This window comes from Schistocerca gregaria, chromosome 4, assembly GCF_023897955.1.
Source record: "Schistocerca gregaria isolate iqSchGreg1 chromosome 4, iqSchGreg1.2, whole genome shotgun sequence".
NCBI classification, from domain to species: Eukaryota; Metazoa; Arthropoda; class Insecta; order Orthoptera; family Acrididae; genus Schistocerca; species Schistocerca gregaria.
This window is the reverse complement of record NC_064923.1, coordinates 392,451,281-392,477,053: the sequence shown is the minus strand read 5'-3', so window position 1 is coordinate 392,477,053 and position 25,773 is coordinate 392,451,281. Positions and strand designations below refer to the sequence as shown.

At 43.9% G+C, this 25,773-nt stretch overlaps 2 protein-coding genes across 2 annotated transcripts in view; both read right to left on the bottom strand.

The window, feature by feature from the left end:
- The window catches only part of LOC126267006 (zinc finger protein 629-like), a 493,507-nt gene that overhangs the window by 431,835 nt on the left and 35,899 nt on the right, over positions 1-25,773 (bottom strand). The gene's annotated exons all lie outside the window — the stretch shown is intronic.
- LOC126267739 (homeobox protein Hox-D9-like) overlaps positions 3,506-25,773 on the bottom strand; it is a 58,450-nt gene continuing 36,182 nt past the window's right edge. Inside the window, exon 2 of the mRNA XM_049973042.1 lies at positions 3,506-3,785. Coding sequence (XP_049828999.1) covers positions 3,506-3,785 — 280 coding nt within the window. The remainder of the gene's footprint in view (positions 3,786-25,773) is intronic.

The window sequence follows — 25,773 nt, the reverse complement described above, 5'->3', positions numbered from 1 at the left end:
TAATAAAACCGACGAACTGCAGGGACAAATTCCCCACTGGAAATGGATGAAAAAATGATGCTATGATCATGTATCCGGAAATACATTGTCGCCGCTGTAGACGGAGCTGGAGCATGACAGTTCCTATGATTACGTTCCGTGTCCTTGTGTGTTACAGGCTGTGTGATCAATGCAGTGTACTGTAAGCAGTAGAATGGTCCAGTATTCATGTAGGGAAGAAGCCGAAATCGTGTTTTTGTATGTCCAAGCAGACGGAAACAGCCGAGAGGCAGTACGGCTATGTCACAAATCAAATGGTTCAAATGGCTCTGAGCACTATGCGACTGAACTTCTGACGTCATCAGTCGCCTAGAACTTAGAACTCATAAACCTAACTAACCTAAGGACATCACACACATCCATGCCCGAGACAGGATTCGAACCTGCGACCTTAGCGGTCGCTCGGCTCCAGACTGCAGCGCCTAGAACCGTACGACCACTCCGGCCGGGGGCTATGTCACAAACAAATACCCCCACAGATACCAACCACATCACATAACATTTGGAGATGGTTCAAATGGCTCTGAGCACTATGGGACTTAACTTCTGAGGTCATCAGTCCCCTAGAACTTAGAACTACGTAAACCTAACTAACCTAAGGACATCACACACATCCATGCTCGAGGCAGGATTCGAACCTGCGACCGTAGCTTTCGCGCGGTTACAGATTGAATCACCTAGAACCGCTCTGCCACAACGACCGGCAACACAAAATTAGAAACCCTTTTTGGGCGTTTGTGTGGCCATGAGTCCTTCCAGACAGACGAACGAACTTGCAGGGTGGCGGCGGACTGTGGGTACGCCAGGTTTGAAGGACCGTGTTCTACAGGATATTGAGCCGAACGCTAGCTCAATCTCCAGCCAAGTGGCCCGCCAACATGGTCTAAGAGAAAGGATTATTTGTATCCTGCATCACCAACATTACTATCCCTATCACCTGCAGTCCTTTGGAGGTCGCTCTGAACATCTGCTGTCACGTGGCTACTATGAGGCTCTATTCTGTGCTCCGGGACGATTTGTTGTCGTTGCACACGCGCCGTCCATTTCCGGGACGGGCTGACAGAACTTTTTTCCTCCATTTCCAGTCAGGAATACGCCCTTGCATTTTGTCCGTTTTATTAAATGTTCAGCCGGTATAACAATGTCTTTTATCAAAGCTGTGCATCACAGCGCAGATAAAATATTTTCTGAAACTTCCTGCGCCGCGCTGGATTAGCCGAGCGGTCTGACGCGCTGCAGTCATGGATTGTGCGGCTGGTCCCGGCGAAGGTTGGAGTCCTCCCTCAGGCATGGGTGTGTGTGTTTGTTTGTCCTTAGGATAATTTAGGTTACGTAGTGTGTAAGCTTAAGGACTGATGACTTTAGCAGTTGAGTCCCATCAGATTTCACACACTTTGAACATTTGAAACTTCCTGGCAGATTAAAACTGTGTGCCGGACCGAGCAAGCACTTGCCCGCGAAAGGCAAAGGTCCCGAGTTCGAGTCTCGGGCCGGCACACAGTTTTAATCTGCCAGGAAGTTTCATATCAGCGCACACTCCGCTGCAGAGTGAAAATCTCATTCTGTAAATATTTTCTTTTGACATGGGACGTGTAATTAGCAATCTTCGAAAGGGAGGTAAGAAGGAAGTGACAAGTATTTTGGACAGGTCAGGAAAACTGCTGGTGAATCGTGTGGATGCCTTGGGCAGATGGAGGGAATATTTTGAAGAGTTGCTCAATGTAGGTGAAAATACGATCGGTAGTGTTTCAGATTTCGAGGTGGAATGGGATAGGAATGATGATGGAAATAGAATCACATTTGAGGAAGTGGAGAAAATGGTCAATAGATTGCAGTGCAATAAAGCAGCTGGGGTGGATGAAATTAAGTCGGAACTCATCAAACACAGTGGAATGCCAGGTCTTAAATGGCTACACAGGATAATTGAAAAGGCCTGGGATTCGGGACAGGTTCTATCACACTGGACAAAAGCAGTAATCACACCAATCTTTAAACATGGAAACAGAAAAGGTTGTAACAACTACAGAGGTATCCTTTTAATCAGCGTTGTGGGTAAAATCTTCTCAGGTATTGTTGAAAGGAAAGTGCGAGTATTAGTTGAAGACCAATTGGATGAAAATCAATGTGGGTTTAGGCCTCTTAGAGGTTGTCAGGACCAGATCTGTAGCTCACGGCAAATAATGGAGAAGTGTTATGAGTGGAACAGGGAATTGTATCTATGCTTTATAGATCTATAAAAGGCATATGACCGGGTTCCTAGGAGGAAGTTATTGTCTGTTCTACGAGATTATGGAATAGGAGGCAAATTTTTGCAAGCAATTAAAGGTCTTTACATAGACAGTCAGGCATCAGTCAGAGTTGACGGTAAATTGAGTTCATGGTTCAGAGTAGTTTCAGGGGTAAGACAAGGGTGCAACCTGTCTCCACTGTTGTTCATATTATTTATGGCTCTTATGTTGAAAACAATAGACTGGCTGGGTGAGATTAAGATATGTGAACACAAAATAAGCAGTCTTGCATATGCGGATGACTTAGTTGTGATGGCAGATTCGATTGAATGTTTGCAAAGTAATATTTCAGAGCTAGATCAGAAATGTAAGAACTATGGTATGAAGATTAGCATCTCCAAAACGAAAGTAATGTCAGTGGGAAAGAAATATAAACGGATTGAGTGCCAAATAGAAGGAACAAAGTTAGAACAGGTGGACGGTTTCAAGTACTTAGGATGCATATTCTCACATGATGGCAACATAGTGAAAGAACTGGAAGCGAGGTGTACCAAAGCTAATGCAGTGAGCGCTCGGCTACGATCTACTCTCTTTTGGAAGAAGGAAGTCAGTACCAAGACTAAGTTATGTGTGCACCGGTCAATCTTTCGACCAACTTTGCTGTACGGGAGCGAAAGCTGGGTGGATTCAGGTTACCTTATCAACAAGGTTGAGGTTACGGATATGAAAGTAGCTAGGATGATTGCAGGTACTAGTAGATGGGAACAATGGCAGGAGGGCGTCCACAATGAGGAAATCAAAGAAAAACTAAGAATGAACTCTATAGATGTAGCAGTCAGGGCGAACAGGCTTAGATGGTGGGGTCATGTTGCACGCATGGGAGAAGCAAGGTTACCCAAGAGACTCATGGGTTCAGCAGTAGAGGGTAGGAGGAGTCGGGGCAGACCAAGGAGAAGGTACATGGATTCGGTTAAGAATGATTTTGAAGTAATAGGTTTAACATCAGAAGAGGCACCAATGTTAGCACTGAATAGGGGACCATGGAGGAATTTTATAAGGGGGCTATGCTCCAGACTGAACGCTGAAAGGCATAATCAGTCTTAAATGATGATGATGATGATAGGACGACTACCTCGGCGCCTGCTAGTTGTGAGCGGATCACGCTATCTCTTTCTTTAAACGAAGCCACAGAGAAAATAAAAAAATTGCTAGTGACACTTCGTTTCCGAAGCGCTGTGTTAGTAAGGCGTTGATGACAGCAACTGGGTGAAGACGGGGCCCGCTCGCAGCCGTCTACACCCTGGTGGCAGGGTCGAAGCTGCGGAGGCGCCGCCAAGGGCGCACGTGGTCGGGAAGTACTGCGTGGAATGCCGCGCCGTGGGCCGGCCTGCCGCAGTGTGGGTGAAAGCACGGACACTTGCGACACGCCACGCCGCTGCCCCGCTGCGGAAGGCCGACCCGCCGTCTCCTACACAAACACGGCGCGCGGCACGGGCACATCCTGGCGCTGAGAAGCTCCTGATAGCAGCGACTGAACAACACAAGCGGCAAATTAAGACTACACTTCCTTAGGGGTGTGGGTAGCCGGAGGCGTTCTATCCCACTGTAGCTCGTTACACTCTCACCCCCAGAATTTGAAAAGCAACAGGAAGCAATTACTTTGTAGGAAATACTGCAACCAGCCACTAGCTTTCTTGAAATGATTTTGTTATATCATCATTAGTTCCGGGCCTGAGCCCACCGTCAGATGATAGCGCCAATTTCTTTGCAAGTTTTGCATTTATGTCATAAAATATAACAACATTTTTGTGGTGTATAGCTTACAAAACATTTTACAATCTCGTCGTAAAATTTGACAAAGTTTTTATGATTACGTAGTGTTACATTATACATCCTCCATACTTTGTACTTACTTACGCCAGCCGCTGTGGCCGAGCGGTTCTAGGTGCTTCAGCTTCAGTCTGGAACCGCGCGACCGCTACAGTCACAGGTTCGAATCCTGCCTCGGGCATGGATGTGTGTGATGTCCTTATGTTAGTTAGGTTTAATTAGTTCTAAGTTCTAGGGGACTGATGACCTCAGATGTTAAGTCCCATAGTGCTCACAGGCATTTCAATCATTTGTACTTCCTTCCTTAAAAGCCCTCCTTTACGTATTCTAGGATAGAGGTTTGATATTCTTTTTCAATCCATACAGATCAATGAAATGACCTAAAAACAAGATGGCGGATGTATTGTTTACATCCCCTGCTCATCTGAAGTGTCAAACAACCTGATATGTGTAGAGATATGTTAGACTTATGGAGTTACTTCAAAGATACTTCTACATACACATTATTTTAGTAAGTTAGGCGTTTAATAATTTAGGCTTGAAAAATGCTAGTAAAGGTCAATGAAAAATTTCCTTCCTGTTAATTATTTATTGTTTCCATCGCTTCAAATTATAGGTGTTGTATGAAATTTTGCAGGTGCATTTGGTTTTTGAATTCTGGTTCACCATTCAGTATGCTGTTAGGTTTACTGTGGATGTCCTTGTATATTTATAACTTGCAAAGAAGGCAACAATACTATTTGACTATGGGCTCAGGCCCGAAACTAGTAATGGTGTAATAAAATCATTTTAGGAAAACGTGTAGCTGCTTGCAGTATTTCCTACTGTGTACTTTACAAAAACAGCAGCAGCTTCTCCAACCAAATGGGTAAAGTAATGGAAATAAAGTTAATGAGACACAATTCTCGATCACTTTGCTGAGGGACAGCTTCCTGGGCTGGACTCAACTAAAGCTCCCTGCGGTAGCTCACGGAGTGAGAGAATGGGACGCCGTTGATGCTAATTCCTCCATCCATCTGCGACTCAGCCGTTGCTACTCAGATGTAGTTCTCACATCAGTATCACCATTAGGCCTTCGGTTCCTCTCACTTAATACCCGACCAAGACAAGACAAATAAAAAGAAAAAAGACAGCAAAATACAAATTTAGCTCATATCCAGGAGGTGTGAAAATTAACACTGAAGACTGACACAGGTGAAAGTATACAACAATAGAAGCAAAAATGAACCACTAAAGATGAGTTCGCAAACGAGGCGCTTGCGAGATAATTGCAAATGTCTGCTTACAAGTGGTCGCTGATTTCAGTACGAAAAGTGCCTTACAGGGTGGTTTAATTAAAGTGCATCGGCTCACAAAGGCCCAGTGTGAGCTTTAATTATCGTATGGCAGTGAAATTTGATAGATGTTCACATGCGCTAGGGCGGAACCACTTTACACTGGAAAAAAATTATTTCCAATTTTGGCCACCAGTTGCAAATCTGGCGCTGTGAAAAGTTTCACATGTGGTGGATTACGAACGGGACGTGGGAAGAAAAAGACGAACAAGTGAGAAAGGCATAATATTGATGATGTTATGAAGTGCTGTTTCAACAGTTTGTTCAATGTGAGGACCGGAAACGTCGACGAGAAGCGGTACCGCGCCAGATTTGCACCTGGTGACCGAAACTGGAACTAGAATTTTTTTCAGTGCAATTCAATTCCACAGTAACACATTACAAATCCAACAAGTTTTGTTGCCATACGATAGTTAGAGTCCACTGACTTTCGTGTGTAGCTTCTATTTTATTATAACCACCTGCTACTTAGGACAATTTGAAATTTAAACCTTTCGATCAAGTCTCCATGTAACTTGGTTCTAATTTATTCTATACGCCATGGTTGGAGAGTATGGTGGATGCAAGTAGGGGCACCAGCACGATTTGCTGTTTATATTAGCCAACATCTAACGCTCCAGTATGGTCCAAGACGAAAAGATGGTTCAAATGGCTCTGAGCACTATGGGACTCAACTGCTGTGGTCATTAGTCCCCTAGAACTTAGAACTACTTAAACCTAACTAACCTAAGGACATCACACACATCCATGCCCGTGGCAGGATTCGAACCTGCGACCGTAGCAGTCCCACGGTTCCGGACTGCGCGCCTAGAACCGCGAGACCACCGCGGCCGGCAAGACGAAAAGGATGACAGCTCTTCAATCCCCTGGATTTTTCTGCATTGCGTCGTCTCAAAAGTGATGTAGTTGAAGAATTGGAACAGCAGATTGTATGGTGCTGTCAAAATTCATGTGATGACACGTAGGTGTTTGAAAAAATATGTAACTCACTGCAGAGACAAATGCAGTGTTGCACTCAAATGCGAGGACGACAGGTGAAGCGCCTCCTTTCCACAGGTAAAAGTGTGCGTTAAAATGTAACATGTAACGCACTGAAGAGTTATTGTATTTCTTGTCAAGGAAGGCCATTGCTAAAACTTGAGGTCAATTTGATGTGAACTTAACCGAAAAGTTTACACTTCAAATCCATTTTCACTGACTGGGACAAAATTTTATTCTGAGGTAAGTAGCAGGTCGTAACCACACATTCACAGTTATCTCGCAAACACCTCTTTTGCTGGAATGCTTTTGCTTCTACAAGGGGTATTCAATAGGTAATTCAAAACATGTTTTCCCAGCCAATTTCGGTTGAAAAATGCGGAACTTGCTGTGGAACATCGTGGAATATTCTCGCTTCACCCCTTATAGGCTAGTATCATAAAGCTCCGATAGGTGGCAGCGCTACACGTAGTCTTCAAAATGGCAAACTGTAACTGAGGGGCGTTCCAAGCAAAGAGCTGTCATTGAGTTTCTTTTGGCGAAAAACCAGAGCGTTGCAGAGATTCGTAGGTGACTGTAGAATATCTACGGAGAGCTGGCAGCGAACGAAAGCGCGGTAAGTCGTTGGGCGAGGCGTCTGTCGTCATTGCAACAAGATAGTGCAAACCTGTCCGACCTCCCGCGCGCCTGACAGCCGCACACGGCTGTGACCCTGCGATATTGGAACGTGCGGACTCTCTCATTCGAGGTGATCGACGATCACAATCAAACACCTCGCTGTTCAACTGGACGTCTCTGTTGGTAATGAAGACACACTCTTCCACCAGTTGCGGTACACAAAGGTGTGTGCCCGCTGGGTTCGTCGCCGGCTAACATGAGACCATAAAGACCAACGAATGGTTGGTTGATTGCGGGAAGGACAGGACCAAACAGCGAGGTCATCATTCCCATGATCTAAGATGGCAGACATCAAGGTGGGAACAACACAAACAGCACAGTCTAGTAAAGGATAAGGGCTAATGTGCACACAAGAGGGAAAAGGGACGTCAAGGTAGCAGAAAGAGGAAAGAGCAAGGAGGGGAGAGGGGGTGCTATGCGTGGTGAGGCACCAGCACCATCAGCAACCCGCTCCGATACCCTAATCATGATATTATCACGTTACAAGGGGGACAATACGAAGGGAAGAAGACACAAGAAAATGAGAAATAAATCTGCATTACATACCAGACAAATTGTAGGGAAAAGGCAGGGAAAATCTGTCCAGTGTGGAGGCAAGGTCAAGGCCTCCATAACTAACTGAGGAACTCAAATTCCAAAGGCAACTTCAAGGACTTAAATCTGAGAGAACAAATCACTTTCGCGAAGAAAACCGAGGACAGGTGCAAACATGCGATGGTAGTCTGTTAACACCCGAGAAAGGAAGGTGGGAGGGCATATTTACTGTGGAAGGCCAAAAGGCAGAGGCAACCCAGCAAAATATGATTCACCATGAGGGGAGCCCCGCAACTACATGGGGTTTGGGGTGGGCGGAGGGGGGGGGGGGGGTAGGTGCATCATCGGCTCATTACAGAGTAAAAGACCATGGGTCAGCTTAGTATGGCCAATATGAAAAAGGCCGAGGATGATAGGTTCCCACTGGGAAGGCAGAGACAAAAACACAAAATGGTAAGAGTCTCGTAGATTATTAGACAGGGGGTAGCCCTTCGATAATTGGCCCATGACTGAGCAAAAGGGGGTTGATGAAAAGCCACAAACCCATTCCCAGAGGGGACAAAGAGGACAGGGGGTAGGTGGCCTCCCCTGCAACCAGACGGTCAGCAAGTTTTTTATTAGGGATACCTACGTGGTCAGGAACCCAAAGCAAATCAAACAAACAAGCAGCATCACAAAGATCGCCAGTGAAAGAGACCAAGGGGTGGTGGGAAAAACTCTTAACGATAGCCTGAAGGCCGCTCATTGAGTCTGTACATCATGAAACTTGGGAAGTGAAAACTGTTTAATGAATCAGAGGGCCTGATGGATGGTCATCATTACGCAGTAAACGCCTCACGTGTGGTAGGCAAGAGATGGTGTCCCATCACAACATATGATGTAAGGTATATCCCACATGATCGGCGGATTTAGAGCCATTGGAGTGAAAAACAACTAAGAGCATTCAGAACAAACAACGGAAGACCGCTGGAGCGACAGAGCCTTTCAGGCCCTGAAAGAGATCGATCCGTATCCAGGGCTAAGGAACTAACCAATGGGGGATAGTCTGGAGAGAATGTGGGTAAGAGGACAAAGAGGGATGATGGAAGTCATGGTGAAGAGAGACGAAGCCCAACCAGTAAACCCACACAAGGGCAGGCAGTGGGCAGGCGATGGCCCAAAGTTGCGAAAACAGTAGAATAGGAGGGATGAGCAGGGCTAAAGCAGATGGTGATAGCACAGTAAGCCAGAAGGAGTTGAGACTGCCGAATCGAAAGGCGACATATCCCAATGCCAACCTAAAGACGATTGAAAGGGCTAGTGTTAAAGGCACTGGTGCTTCAACAGATACAAGGATGTGAACCAGGTCCAAGAGGAGCAGCGTGGAAGGGGCAGCTGATCCATAAGCTTCTCAACTATACGCCAGATGAGAGAGAAATACTGCTCTGTAAGGCAGCGGAGGGTCAAACGATCTATAACCCAAGAAGTGTGTGCAAGGAAGCAAATGACATTGAGTTTTCAAAAACAGTCTACACTGAGAGGGCAAATATGGAGCAATCAAGTAAGCTCATTGACAAAATGAAGACCCAAGACAAGGTACTGGCAGACCATGGTCAGGTGTTGGGCGCTGAGGTAGAGGTCCAGGTCAGGATGGACCATAGTAGAGTGACAGAAATGCACCACACTTGATTTAATGGAAGAACTGAAAACCATGCCAGAGTCTCCACACAGAAGTGCGCTAGATTGCTCCCTGGAGCTTAATATGGAGACCTGTGGAATTCCGTTTTCCTGGGTTCGTGGAGAGCTGAGAACGTCAGCAACCTGGACTCTGAGTGACCCCTGGGACAAGAACTGGCGAACAAAAATCGGGAAAGGGCCTCGATGACCCTACTCATGGAGTGTAAGGTGGATGTGATGGCGCCAAGCTGTGTCATAGGCCTTATGGAGATCGAAGAAAACGGTAGTAAGATGGCGGTGCTTAGAAAAGGCCTGCAAAACTGCAGTTTCCAAATGAGAGACTGTCCCTCTCGAAAGTCGCACTGTTGAGATAAAATGTCATGAGGTTCAAGAACCCAACTGAGTCAACAAGCCACCATCCGTTCTAGTAACTTGCAGGGGACATTGGTCACACTGACTGGTCAGTAACTATCAAGGGATGGCGGATCCTTGCTAGGCTTAAGGGCAGGAACCACACTACTCTCTCTCCACTGAGAGGGGAAAATGCCTTGGAGCCAAATATGGTTAAAAAACTGAAGGAGATATTGTAGTTGTGGAGGAATCTGGTGTTGAGGTAATTGGTTATGGATGGAATCATGGCCAAGAGCTGAACCATGGGAACAGGAGAAGACCAGAAGAACATCCCTTCCAGTAAAAGATTCATTACCTGACAAGGGGTAGAACATAAGTGGGAAGCTTCAGCCCACTATTTCCGGAGGAGAAAGGCGGCTGTATAGGAGGCTGACAACGATGCTATCGCAAAATGAGTCGTGAGGTGTTCTGCAAGAACTGATGGATCTTTACAAGGGAAATCTGGTGGGGAAAGATCCAGAATGGAAGACTGCTGCTGACAACCTTGCATAGTTCATAGAGTAGTCCACAGCTGTGACGAAGGAACAGAAGGCCCTAGAGAGGAGACAAAGCATTCCCAACACACGCACTGCTCTGGTTACGTAATAGGTTTTGGTGCAAAGATTTTTAAAGGTACCCAGACGATCGGAGGACAGGTGCCACTTAATATATAGCAAGGCACAAAGACAATTATGGATAGCAGTAGCAGTGGCCGTGCTCCACCATGGAACTGGTGAATGGCGAATGAGGCCTTAAGTGGGAGTGGGGGAGTAGGAGGAGATTATTGTTTAACGTCCCGTCGACAACGAGGTCATTAGAGACGGAGCGCAAGCTCGGGTGAGAGAAGGATGGGGAAGGAAATCGGCTGTGCCCTTTCAAAGGAACCATCCCGGCATTTGCCTGAAGCGATTTAGGGAAATCACGGAAAACCTGAATCAGGATGGCCGGAGACGGGATTGAAACGCCGTCCTCCCGAATGCGAGTCCAGTGTGATAACCACTGCGCCACCTCGCTCGGTAAGTGGGAGTGGAGATGGGACAGTGTGAATTAATTTATCGGACAGATCACAGAGGATTTCATCAATTCAACCTGACAGAGAAAGTGTAAACACGACCTGGTTGGTATACAGAGGCCAGGCAGCACGTTGGAAAGTCCACCATCACACTGATAACCTGTAACTATGACCATATATCGGAGGGTTATCTCCTTCAAAAGTCAGAATGAAGGCGGCCACTATCGTTGCGATTGTCATTATGACCTTCCTGTACACAGTGAACAAAATGAATACCCTGTCACTGTAGATTGTTCCAAGTTCCTCATCAGTTTGGAGGATGAGGTCCATATGAAAAATGACTTCCTGAACCATATAAAGACTGGTGAGGATTAATGGACACTGGGACGTCGCCAAGATGAGCAAAAGGGTTCAGATTGGATGGCAGAAGAAGTTTTGAAGAACAGAGAACCGGATCACATCTTACTGAGAGACTCCACTTTGACAAACTTGTCTTCGACATTTTCTACAAAGAATAACAGCTTTTTGGCGGTGAACGTGTCCCCATCTGTTCTAGTACAGACAATGTACCAGGGAAAGTGATTCACCCCAAGCCATCGAGCCTGGCCCACCTCCCTGGGTGTAGCCATGGAAGGGAAGGCTTCAGGGTCTTAAGAAGCAGGAGGTCTCCCCATGGGTGCCAGCTATGCACAGCAACGTCTGTCTGGCATGGTGGCCCTTGCTGAGAGTTCAAATGCCCCAGAATGACAACCAGCCACTCCTAGACGTACATGGGGAAGCAACAGCTTAGGTATCAGAAGTGTGATCCCTGTGTTGTCATGGGCTCAGCCAGATGGGTACATAACAGCCCCACCACACGGACTAGCTATCAGTGCTGATGACCTAGCAGGGCAGAGGAGGGCTACAGCGGGGAGGGGAGAGGGGAAGGAAGGGGTGAGGGGACGTTAGGGAGGGAGTTCTTCCCCAAATGGCTCACACAATTGAGAGAAATTTTACAAGTGGAGGTCAGACCTCACAGACGGACCAAAAATGTCAAAAAGGAATGAGGAAAAAGAAAAGGCAAGGGGGACAAAACCGTATGAAATACAAGAAACGAGATGAATAGCCACATCGACGTAAGTACGAACACTGGAAAAGAGAGAGAGAGAGAGAGAGAGAGAGAGAGAGAGAGAGAGAGAGAGAGAGAGAGAGAGAGAGGGGGGGGGGGGAGGCGGGGGCATGGGGGGAGGAGCGAGGATGGGGAGGGAGGGGCACAGGGAAGGAAATGCAACCTGGGAAGGAAGAAGAGTGGGCTGTAATATCTCAGAGCCCCGTGGGCGCCATGGACGAACTCATAACAGAACCGTGAGTCCTTGGGTGTGCGGAATTGTTTACGCGTTACGAGGCTGAACGTGACCATTTTTAGTCGAAATTCCTCTCAGGCTGTGAAACATGGGTTCATCGCTTCGCACCCGAAACAAAACAGTAATCCATGGAGGGTCGAAGAAATAGCTTCAAGCTGCACCATCAGCCGGCAAACTCATGGTGACGGTCCTCTAGGACTCTGAAGGGTTTATTCTGTTTGATGTCATCCCTCATGGTACAAGGATCAACTCCGAAGTGTATTACGCTACCATCGGAGACTGAAGAAACGACTTCAGCGTGTCCATCCTCACAAAAATGGAAAACGAACCTGTCCTCTTGCATGACAACGCAAGGCACCGCTCAAGTCTATGTACCCGAAAGGAGCTCACAAAGCTTCATTGAACTGTTCTTCCTCATCGACCCTACAGCCAGATCCCCGCACCTTCAAATTTTATCTGTTTGACCCACTTAAGTATGCACTCCGCAGGGTATAGTACGTGGATGGTGGGAAAGTTACTGATGCACCAAGACGTTTGCCCCGATGTTGACCGGTAGAGTGAAGGCATGCACGTACTTCCAGTAAGGTGCTGTAAGGGCATCGCACAGAGCAGAGGTTATTTTAATAAATAGGTTTTGTAGCCAAGATAGTGCGGAATAATATGGTGTGTTGCAATCCTGAATGAAACCAAAATGCTTTCAGAAAAAATGTGTTGCATTATTTATTGAACGTCCCTCGCATTACTGTCTGGGAAACTGCCTGGTATCCTTTTTTCCATTAGAATTACTGTTAACTAGTACAAATTTCTGGAAGCAAACAGTCGCAGTGGCCTGCGTGTTTGAAGACGGGGCCTTTTACATAATAGCCCAGAAGACATCGTAAACGAAATGTTACGAGGAAGTATTCATATTTAGTGCAATACACTGCGAGATTATCGTCCTGTTGAAATATAGGCAAAATAATATGCTGAAGTAAGTCTCTCTTAGGACTTCTCAGACGTGGTAGGTACCGATTCTATTAACAGCTATTTCTAATTGCATAGATTGATGATGGTACAATCATATATTCGTTTATAGTGCCATAATCCCCGACATTCCGCCACTGACACTTTTCAGTTCGTATGCAGGGTGAGCTAATGCGTATTTTGACATACTGTTATACGGAGGTAAACGTCTTTTTTTCCTTACAGTAATATGATCAACAAGTTGCAAGCCGTTTCCTGTGTTGTACGACTACTAACTTCCAAACCATTGATCGTGCATTATATTCGAGTGCTATATTGAATGACCATTGGTAAAGGTGCCTTGTATTATGATCGAATCTTAAAACATATTCGAAATAGAAGCTTTCAAGATAAGAATCTGTCTCTCCTCTTATCATTTCTCTGTCTCCTTTCGGGGAAAAAGATCTCGCATCGCGAAGTTAGTTGAAACTTCTCAGAAAGAGAAATTCCTGGATGTGATAGTAAGTAAAGAATTTTATTGTGTTGAGGCGTATGACATCGTGAGTGAACTAATCGACGTGCGGTACTGTTAGTGATAAGAAGTATCGAGAACTGCGGCATTTTCCGTAGTCGTTCTTTGCTCAATACACGCACTGCGTCTCAGACGTGTGGGATAAGGCTAGGACGCAAACTAAGGACGTGAAGTAGCAAACGAATGGGTATTCTAAACCTACCATACGGCTGTATACTGTGCTTCTTCTCCGGGTGAGGTCGTCAAAAGTTCTCATTTGATTTGCCACAGAAGTAAAATTAAGACTCCAAATATTTTGGGAAACGGAACATTGAAATGGCTTCCTTAATGGACACATGAGTTCTGTAATTACTTTTAAGTATCAGTACTACAGCCAATGTGATCAGTAAAAGCACAGACCAACACTAACTCTTGTGGTAGAAAAGAGACTGACGTACTGCATTGTAGGCCCTGAGACCGCAAGGCTGTTCAGCTGAGTATTTGGAAGAATTGTTCGCGTATATTCTCACCATTCTTCCGCAATGTTTCGTGTGTATCTATTAAAAGTCTGTGGAGTGATTAGGGTCGAGCGGTGTGTTGGCGACATCAGCCACGGAGACTGTTTACGTTTACAGTGAGGACGCGATATAGAAACGGAAATCTTTTACCACAGCTATATATCTCACTAGCTTAGCGTCCAATGCTTCGCTCGCGTGGACTGTATGACCTGCAGAGATTTTTGTTTTCTTTTGTTTTTGTATTTATTTAATCGAATATTTATGTCGTTCAGTAATTGCAACATCATCTAAGCTTTTCACATTAGTTAAGGCCATATAAGCATGGTCTTTTAGGAATGTACTTCTGACCAAAAAGCGATTCTGGTAGCCGGGGTCGAAAGTGTTTGCTAATCATTTCTTTTGCCTTCTTGAGGAGGTATTTTCATAGCAACTTTCATCCCGTAATAAATATTTATTTATATCTAACCGAAAAGTGAAGCAGAAATTTTTATAAATTTAGATTTAAATTTTTTTAATGTAACGAATTTTTTTGTTAAAAACTGTCATCCTCTTCTGCCTTCCCCTAGGGACTGAATTTCCAGAAACACTTGAAGACACGTATTTTTTTAATTTCTAACCTACGATTCAAATACCAATTTTCATAGATGTAGCCTTAAAAGCCTTTAGTAATTGTTTATTTTCGAAAAAAACTTTCACCAGCTATTTTACTCTCTTAGTGGTTGAATTTCCAAAACTGCTGAAACACGTGGTTTTTTTTATTTTCTGTCTCGGAAACCAAATACCAGTTTTCGTAGTATTATTTTCAAAATTCTCATAACAACGAAATATTTTCAAAAAGCCTTTCATCCCCTGTTTCAGCCAATTACGAGTGGCATTTCGGACAATCCCTTCTTAAACCATACCTGCAGTATGAGATCGACACCCTTTCTAAACTTCAAGTTTCTATCCTTAGCGGTTTGGGCGGGGCGATGATGAGTCAGTCAGGAAAATGACTTTTGTACACTGAAGCGCCAAAGAAACTGGTATAAGCTTCAGTACGGAAAAATGTAAACAGGTAGAATACAGGCAGCTGCCGGCAACGCGTATATAAGACAACAAACGTCCGGCGCAATTGTTAGATCGGTTACTGCTGCTACAGTGGTGCAGCAGTGTGTTTGAACGTGCTGTTATAGACGACGCACTAGCGATGGGGCACAGCATCTCCGATGTAGCGGTGGAATAGGGATTTTCCCGTACGACCATTTCACGAGTGTACCGTGAATATCAGGAATCCGATAAAACACCAAATCTCTCAAATCGCTACCGCCGGAAAAAGATCCTGCAAGAACGGGACCAACAACGACTGACGAAAGTGCAACCCTTCCGCGAATTGCTGCAGATTTCAATGCTGGGCCGGCAACAAGTGTCAGCGTGCGAATCATTCAACGAAACATCATCGATATGGGCTTTCCAAAACGAAGGCCTACTCATGTACTCTTGATGACTGCACGACACAAAGCTTTACGCCTCGCCTGGGCCCATCAGTACCGACATTGAACTGTTGATGACTGAAAACGTGTTGCCTGGTCGGACGAGTCTCGTTTCAAATTGTATCGAGCGTATGGACGTTTACGGGTATGGAGACAACCTCATGAATCCATGGACCCTGCCTGTCAGGAGGGGACTGTTCAAGCAGGTGGGGACTCTGTAATGGTGTGGGGCCATGCGCAATTGGAGTGATATGGGACCCCTGAAACGTCTAGATACAACTCAGACAGGTGACACGTACGCAAACATTCTGTCTGATCAAATGCATCCATTAATGTCCATTGTGCATTCCGACGGACTTGGGAAATTCCAGGAGGACACGTAAAGCATTGCTGCAGAGTGGCTCCAGGATACTCTTCCGAGTTTAAAGACTTCCATTGGCCACCAAACTCCCCAGACATGAACGTTATGGAGCGTTAAACTTCCTGGTAGATTAAAACTGTGTGCCGGACCGAGACTCGAACTCTGGACCTTTGCCATGTCTCTTCAATATCCTTTCTTTCAGGGGTGCTAGTTCTGCAAGCTTCGCAGGAGAGCTTCTGTAAAGTTTGGAAGGTCGGAGACGAGGTACTGGCAGAAGTAAAGCTGTGAGGACGGGGCGAGAGTCGTGCTTGGGTAGCTCAGTTGGTAGAGCACTTGCCGGCGAAAGGCAAAAGTCCCGGGTTCGAGTCTCGGTCCGGCACACACAGTTTTAATCTGCCAGGAAGTTTCATATCAGCGCACACTCCGCTGCAGTGTGAAAATCTCATTCAGGATTATGGAGCGTATCTGGGAGGCCTTGGAACCTGCTGTTCAGGAGAGATCTCCACCCACTCTTCTGTAAAGTTTGGAAGGTCGGAGACGAGGTACTGGCAGAAGTAAAGCTGTGAGGACGGGGCGTGAGTCGTGCTTGGGTAGCTCAGTTGGTAGAGCACTTGCCGGCGAAAGGCAAAAGTCCCGGGTTCGAATCTCGGTCCTTCACACACAGTTTTAATCTGCCAGGAAGTTTCATATCAGCGCACACTCCGCTGCAGTGTGAAAATCTCATTCAGGATTATGGAGCGTATCTGGGAGGCCTTGGAACCTGCTGTTCAGGAAAGATCTCCACCCACTCGTACTCTTCCGGATATATGAACAGCCTGCAGGATTCATGCTGTCAGTTCCCTCTAGCACTACATCAGACATTAGTTGAGTCCATGCCGCGTCGTATTACGTCACTTCTGCGTGCTTGCGGGTGAGCTACTCGATATTAGGCAGATGTACGAGTTTCTTTGGCTCTTCAGTGTAACAGAGATCTACTGACACAGTTATGAATTCTGCTCCAACAGCTGTGGAGCCTGGTGGTTGAACGAGTGTGAGTCTGCTAATCGAAGGTTATTGAATCGAAGCAGTGGTGACGTTTACTATAACTGACCATTATTTATGTTTCTAGTAATGTTTTCTGTACTGAGATAAAATCCCGACTAGGACACTGCATTAAACTGTAGTCTCTTATATAAATGTATCAGGAAAATGATTCTGGGTTGTGGACCGTGTCACGTCGTGGAATAACGAACGACCGTTTTTTGACACTGCTAACCTTCATGTGGCAGAATAATTTTATGGAAACTGACCCCCGTCGCGGAAGCCTATGGCCGTTTCATGAGTGGTTACAAAAGCCAATTTTCACGTCGGAGCCGGGAAACTCAGTGCTTAGTAAAGTATTGTGATCTGGATGTAGGCAATGGTTGCTAGTGTATGTACTTTCGCTGTACTCTATCTATGATACCTCGCTGAAGCACTAACGCCCTGTTGACATTAGTGTTATTAGAGGCCTCTCCAAGTGCTCAGTTGTGCACGTTCGGGATCAGGAAATCATTCGCAGCCTCGTCAGAAGAAGTAATCTTAAATTCATCTGGTATGACTTAGAGAAACCACAGTAATCCTAAATGACCGTACAAGGATTTGAACCCCGCCTCCATCAATTCTTTCTAAACAGTAGTCATGTGCATCAAACTCTGAGACACATCGCCTGTTTTCTCCAACTCTACATCTTCGTGGAAACACCGGAAAACGCAGTATACATTAGAAATCGATCTCCTAGTCCTACTCCTGCGTATATTTTGTTTCACATTAGTTGGTGTGCTGAGATGAGGACGATTTACTTGATTGAAATTCTGCGTGGTTTTCACGCGTACCGGATCATTCCTGCTGGTTACGAGTTCATCGAACTCTCCTGTGGTGTCACGCACAGCTGTTAATTGCTCCGCCTCGTGAACGATATTGCGGTAGATCGTTCTGTGATTTATCTCTGTACTGTTTCTCGCCCGATCCCCGTTGACTAGTGTCGGCTTGCCGGCCGAGTCCCACTGCCGGCGCCGTATGGCGTGTTGTGAGCGTTACATTGCATCGCTGTGCTCGCCTGGCTGCCCTCTCCATTACTTTGCGTACGCAGCCTACCTAGCGGCTGGAACTTTTCTCTACCGGGTCTTGTCTTTCCGCGCTTCGACGACCCTCCACCCACGCGGGCCTTAGTTTTCCTGTTCATTGAATTCTTGTGTTCGCGGGCCATAATTTCTCCCGCTATCAATTGGTCCACCCCGACCGCGACCTCTTCCACGCCCCCGCACTATGGCGTTGACTCGGTACCCATCGTCGTGATCGTCCCTGTTATCATCGTCTACATTCCGATAATTCCTAATAGAATTATTCGGTCTATTGTCACGGTTATTTCTCCAATGATCTCCGTCTTCAATGCGCTCTAGAAGGACCGTTAAATTGCGATGGTCGCTTCCTACGTATCTTTTCGAGTCTTCTGGGTGCTTCTTCCAAAGCCCCCCAGATAATTTCGGAGTCGGATCTGCGACCTATTAAATGTATCAATTTATTCTACCACGACTCACAGAAGTTTTTCATAGACGTTCTGCCCCTGTTGTCATACATTTTAGCCATCATAAAATCACGCCACAAGCAATCCTGCTTCTGTGTAGGCCAGTATTCGTCGATGAATTGCTGTTTGAGTTCATCAAAAGACATACGTTCAGTTTCTAGATTGAGACTCCATCTTTCGGCGTCTCCTGTCATAGCATTAATTACCAAATTTATTTTCTCCTTGTCACTCAGATTACCGGGGAAATCTCTTTCACAATTTTTCAGAAAATCTAATGGATGCCATCCATTATGTTTCTTGGAAGGATCGATTTTTTCCTCCCCTTCCAATACCTTATGATACTCTACTTTAGTTACCACTTGACTAAGTGCCACCTGCTGTATTTTCTTTTCCAGCTCCTTAATATGACCGAGAATATTGGAAGTGTTCCTATTACACTTTTGTTTACAATTGTCTACTTTCTCTGCTAACATATTTTCAGACTTCCAAACAGTTCCTCTCAAATTTGAGATTTCTGTTTGGCATTCAATATGTATTTCAGATTTAATTTCTTCAAACCGCTCGGTTATAGTCTCATTAATGAGGGGTTTAACATTCTCTTGAATGTGTTCAATTTCGGAGTCGAATCTTTCCTTAATTCCCTTGACCTGACTTTCTACAGTTGTTACTCTATCCTCGACCCCTTTAATTCTTGTTTTCACTCGTTTAACTTCGCCTGTAACTATATTTAACACTTGGCCCACATCATCAATTCTCTTAATGATGTATTCTCCCTGTTTACTAATTTGATTACTCTTTTCCTCAAATTTGTTGATTTTGTGCTCTAATCTGTGTACCGATTTTCTTTTCTAGGTTACTATTTTGTTGAACTGATGTTCTCAGTAAGTCGTGAATGTCCAAGACATTACTACATTCAATTTTGGCTTTCTCAGCTACATAGCCTGATTCTTCTACAGTTTCCTCGTCTACTCTTTCTTTCTTAATGGGTGATGGACTCCACATCTCACATATGACATCATCCCTTTCTTTGTCTCTTGCTATGTTTTGTGTTTTGTTGTTGCTTTGTATTTTTGTCTGTCTGGCTGTCCATTTCGGCCTGCTCAATTACATTCCCTGTTGTTGTTACTGGGCTACTCATGCCTACTTCTTTATCCATGATTTTATTAAATATAGCTAACAAATTACTTTTAAATGGTCCCGTAAATGACTCACATCTCCCAAACTGCTACAAATTCGTATCCCTGGACCTTTCTACACTTTCGCCGCTTCAAACGTCCTGTCACGCGGCTACATGTGCAACGTTACTTTCGCGTTTTCGTCAGTACGGTATCAGAATGTTTAAGTTCTACCACTGTAAAGACGGAAGATCCGCGATTCGGAATGTCAGAACTGTGTAGTAAGTAGCGGCAGGAACACTACCACAAAATCACGCAGCACTAACACTCCAAACCATCGACTCTCGGAGAGAGATTTTAACCGTGTTCAACCCAATGGTAAAGTATCGAACTATTTATCTCCGAATCATACAGTTTGTGGGAAAAGCAGTGAGAATAATTACTTTTGGATCTCTTTTATCAGACAAAGCCTGTTATAACAATAAACTGTTTCGCTTTATAAAACGGCCGGCAGCCCAAATCGGGCACAGTGACTATACAAAAAGATGAAGTCAAATTTCGACACTGAATAAATAATAGCTTTCAATTACTACGTAATTTAAACACAACCACTTAATTTCCATTTACTACGGTCACTTGGCAGTAAGTACTATTAATCCCACTTTCTGTTACTTATTGAATTTATCACTATACTTCAGTTATTATTTGAAGAAGAGACTCATATGATTCAACAAGGATACAAAAAAAAAAAAAAGAAATTAAACTTACAGCTATCATTCATATGACCAAAACTATTATTTAACACGACTAAATTTCATTTCTTTAGGACACCAATATTTGTCTGGCTTTCTTTGACATGGAGAAGCAACACGAACAATTACTCTTAAGATTGTTGCAGTTAAACAATTATGTTACTTTACTTTCAGAAATGCTATTGAAAACTTATCTTCATGGTGACGCAAAGTGGTGGCCCTTAAACTGATACATGCAAACTTTAGTATTTAATAATGATTTTCAGAATTTACTACCAAAACAGTACTATTGCCAGTAATTTACTATTATTCAAGCTTCAATAAACATCAGGATACTCGGAATAAATTCGTTTAGGTAAGGACCCTACTGAGCTAAATGAAATAGGAAATTTACGGTTAAACACAAAGGTACATTCAACACTTATATTCCACTGCTTGAAGATGGATGGTTCATACTGTGATACACTTCCAAATAAAGTACATTGCCTGTTACTGATGTCGAGGGTGGCGTGAGGCGGTGCTGCGTAGTAACATTGCACAGGTACGGCTCTTGTTGTACATAGCTCTGTCTTCCTCTTTGTGGCGACGATAAAATTGCAAATTTCTGAGCTATTAATTTATTGCCGTACTGCGCCAATCATGTAGAACACGTCCAAGTGCAGCTACCGACTGTGTGTGCCACTTGCGCGCAAATTATCACTCGCGCGCACCACCACCTTTTCCAGTCCACCACAGAACGGAGTTCCGTTCTACCTATGATCCCTACACCTTTTCAATTTACACATCTGCTTACAAAAACCCTATGTATGAACCATCTACAATTGCATGACAGAATATGCATACAAAATTTACATAATTAATTACAGCTGTGAAACTTTCTGGCAGATCGAAACTGTGTGCCAGGAAGTTTCATATCAGCGCACACTCCGCTGCAGAGTGAAAATCTCATTCTGGAATTACAGTTGTACTTGAAACATTACATAATTATTTACGAAATATGTTTTAATACATTTATTACACCTACGCCAAAGAGGTTATTTTAAACAGATAATCTATACTTAACAAAGATTACTCTCGTTATAGTATTTGCTTAATTTTTCAAAAATTATTACGGAACAAAAAATTTTAAAATATTTTGATTAATGGCAGTATTATATTTACAATAGCATTACAAGTTATCTACAAAAATTGGAAAATTACTAATGCAAGGCTGAAGCTGAAGATAATCCAGCGCATTCACAAAAAAATAATGATGCCCGACGCAAACAATGAAAAATGTTCAGTCACAGATGAAATTAGTCAGATCTTATCACTAGAAATCCATTCTATTCACAACTATTTTTTGTTTGGGAAATGGAAAGTAAGTTCCTGGGTTTTAAGGCCAGTTTCAGTGAATAGAGAAACATTTTCACACAGTGAACGTCGAAACAAAGTACAACTTCTCGGACTCTGACAACACACCGAAGATTTTAATAAAGCAAAACAGGTAACATATTGGCGAAAGGTTCACAGAAAGCCTTAAAAAAACTGATTCCTTTCAGCACAAGTTAAGAAATGAAAGTGACGTTTCGTCTATAGTAACAACGGAAAAAGCAAAGAATAGAATAAAGGTGGTGAATGACATACGATATGCATGGAATGAGACCAAACCGAATATAAAGGGAATGATATAAACAAACAGCAAAAACCATACCATTGACACATTATTTCTTGCTTTAATAAGATATATACCAATCTATGGAAATTATATTTGGCTGAACGTTATATAAATTGATTTATTTTTAGTCATATTAAAAATAAGATCCTTAATAAACCAAACAATTTATTCCGTCCTAAATTTTAGTTAAGTGGTACACTTTGTTGACATCTGATGTCCCTATATGTTGACAAATTCAGAAAGCTGGGGATCCACTGCTCTACAAAGAATACCAGGCGATTACCTTGATTCGTTATGTTAATTAATACAGTAAAAATTCTCATTCTCTTCAAAGATCAGAAAGAGAAAGCAAATTTCACACCTCGCTGTACTCCGTACGACGAGAGAAGATCAGCGTTGTTGCCAGCTTTGAACCGCGAAGTGGAAACTGCTGCCGCAACACTGACTAAGCCGTAGCTGACTAACAGTGCGGCAACACAGGCGTTACCATAGAAACGAAAACAAAATCGCATTGCATCGTTGATCGTGACAGAAGAGCGTAGCAGCCGTATCAAGTCCATTTCAACTGTGTTTGCCGTACGAATTATAATGGTAAGTCTGTCCCAACGTACCGCGTGGTTATAATTAGTGTGCAGCTGGTCACAGAGGTCTAGTGTGGCTGTAATTATCGTATGGCACCGAAACTTCGTGGATATTTTAATGTGTTAACACGGGACCTAGTTACGCTGCAATATTAGTTACGGTTTTGGCCACTAGGTGCAAATTTGACGTTGTACTGCGTCTCGAGACGTCTCCGTTATAATGCGCAACAAAAAGTGTAAATGGCGGTTAATAGCAACATCAACGTTACGCCGTTCTCGCTTGTTTGATCTTTTCTACCCACCTCCCACTCGTAATTGATTGCATATGGAAACATTTATATACGTCTTTCTTGCATTCACAGCGCCAGATTTGCACCTAGTGGCCAAAGCTGGAATTAATTTTTTTTCAGTGTAAATCGGTTGTACATTAACGCATTAGATTACCTACCAACTTTTACTACCATACGATAATTATAACCCACACTGGACCTCTCTGAGTAACTTCACATTAATCATTATCACCTAGTTACTTGGTATATTTTAGACGCGCATGTGAGTTCCACCTCTGTGTCAGAAGCAGAATCAAGACATGAATTAAGCCAAAAAAATTAATTTTATAAATGTCCTGTGGTGAAATTTTAAATAGTGTTACCCGTTATATGCTTTCTGTTCATGGCTTTAAATTAGTTGCCTTATCCACTGTTAATATTTAATTTCTTAAGATGATCTAAGAGTATCAGCTTCTTCGCCAGGGTACTAGTGAAGGATTTACCTAAAACGTGTGCATTGAGACTTTTATTTTAAGCAGGAACAAACACGGGTGAGTGTTACATAAATACACTACACAACAAAATTAGAAGATTGCTTTTTCGAAACCGCATAATTGCCTCCCACTGCGACGGGCAAGTTTGAAATTTGCTCATAGGTGCCTACAGTCTTCCTCTTTAATGGTGTAAAAGCATGGTAGACAAACCGCATCCAAGGGGTGTCGAAGGGGTTGCGCAAAACTCAGGCGTTACAGCCCGCACCATGCTGATTCGATTTTGAAATTTGTGAAGGTACATTTTTAACGGTTTCAACAAAGGTGCGTGAGCGGACCGAAGGTGTTGCCAGCCTTCTTAGGAGACCCTTTGCTGCTTCATTCACGCACATGTAACTGACGACTTTTAACGTCACTTCATCCACCTGTCCTAATACCCCTTCGAGTACGACCAGATTCCAGCACTCGTCTTCTAGTCTAAATTATTTAAATTTGGTCAAAGTAAAGAAGGCATAGCTGAACTAGTGTTCACTTAGCTTTTTGATGTTGTTGAAGTTTCGGACGATGTCTCCCAGTTGCTGCTGCTGCTGCTGTTTGTTGTGCAAATTTATAAAAATAGGTTCTGGTAAGAGGTTTGACGTTTTTCATTAAATAAAAAGTCTTGGCCATATTGTCATTTTCCACCAGATGTTTTTTTCCCAAATTCTGATACTCTTTCACTACTGGTTACAAAATTCACATCTACTAGTGACCCTAAAAGCATGTGCATTTCCTACCATCTGTGACAACCAAGTATGTCGTCTACCTCGAGACGTCATAAACCTTGTAAAACCTCCAGTTTCAGGCTGGAGTTGTCATTCTATAGTTTGTTTGGAAGCTTGTGACACGGGTTAATGCGGTTACAAAATCTAGAAAAATATGAAACTTACAAGTTGAGAATAATATTTACTGTAACTATTGGTAATTATTTATGAGAATATGATGTTTGTATTGAGTTGATGGAGGTATACTTGACTCCGGCGTGTTTTCCACTCTGTTTGTCAAATAGGTGTTTGCAGTTTTGTGTTTTTCTACAAATAGGTCACATCTGTTTTGTATTTCATATCAAGACTTACAAATAATAAAAGTGGTTTTGGTGTGAATAGTTTTGTGAATCAACGATGCTTTTTAATTAAAAATTACGACGAAATTTTCATATTTCAAACTTAACTATTTTTTGTTTGGAATAGATCCGACAAAACTAGGTAGCATTTCAGTGTCTCTGTCTTAATTAATAATTTCACAATATTGCACAATTTGTAATTTTCGTCTTTTCGTTCGTTATTGAAATTAACATTTTCTATGATGTTAGTGCTCAGAAGTTTTTTTACGTGTAATATGCATTTTGTCTGTTCTAGAAATTTATGTTTTCTTGACAACTGTGTGCTTGCTAATTTGGTTGTAAATCTACAATGAAGATACTTTTCGATTGGCTGTAAAAATCATCTTTTATTTCTTGTCTATAGAAATTATAGGGTATCTACAAATGTTATCTGTCGAAATGTTATGTGAACAGTTTGTAACCATAACGTTACACACTCTCGCGTAATCCGCTACAGGAGGGCGGTAAACGGGAAAGTTGAAAAAGCTTAAGTACTCTTGCTGCTTCAGCTCGTGTTAATATTTTGTCGAATGGTTTTGAACTGTCCTTAATGGCTCCACCATGTACACGAGGGCAAAACCTGCGGTCACGCTGCATTCCAAAGGGGTGCGATCACTTTTGATGGGGATGCAACAACACTAAGTCCTTAGAGAAGAGTTGAAACATCCAGGGGTGTTGTCAGTGTCAAAAGTTGTCAAGATTATCTTCCTGTTGCTCATCGCACAGCGAACTGTGATTTTCGACCGCGAAGTGCGTGGGAATTAACGCTCCAGGGAAAGGGGTGTTTTCATTGACGTCCTTTATGCCACCCCCTGAGGCCATTCCGTGTCAGTGCTGGACGGCGGTGTGTCCGGAATTTTTTCCTCGGTCGCCCACAGGAAAACCGCGTGATTTTAATTCTGGGCGTCGCGTCGCTGTCCTCTAACGCAAAGATGCCGAAGTACGGAATGAAAGCCCGGTTGACCGTGCGGTCTAACGCACGGCTTTCCGGGCGGGAAGGAGCGCCTGATCCCCGGCACGAATCCGCCCGGCGGATTTGTGTCGAAGTCCGGTGAACCGGCCAGTCTGTGGATGGTTTTTAGGCGGTTTTCCATCTGCCTCGGCGAATGCTGCTGGTTACCCTTATTCCGCCTCAGTTACACTATGTCGGCGATTGCTACGCAAACAAGTTCTCCACGTACGCGTACACCACCAGTACTCTACCACGCAAACATAAGGGTTACACTCGTCTGGTGTGAGACGTTCCCTGGAGTGGTCCACCGGGGGCCGAACCGCACAATAACCCTGGGTTCGGTGTGGGGCGGCGGAGGGGTGAAGTGGACTGCGATAGTCGTCGTGGGGTTGTGGACCACTGCGGTTGCGGCGGGGACGGAGCCTCTCCGTCGTTTCTAGGCCCCCG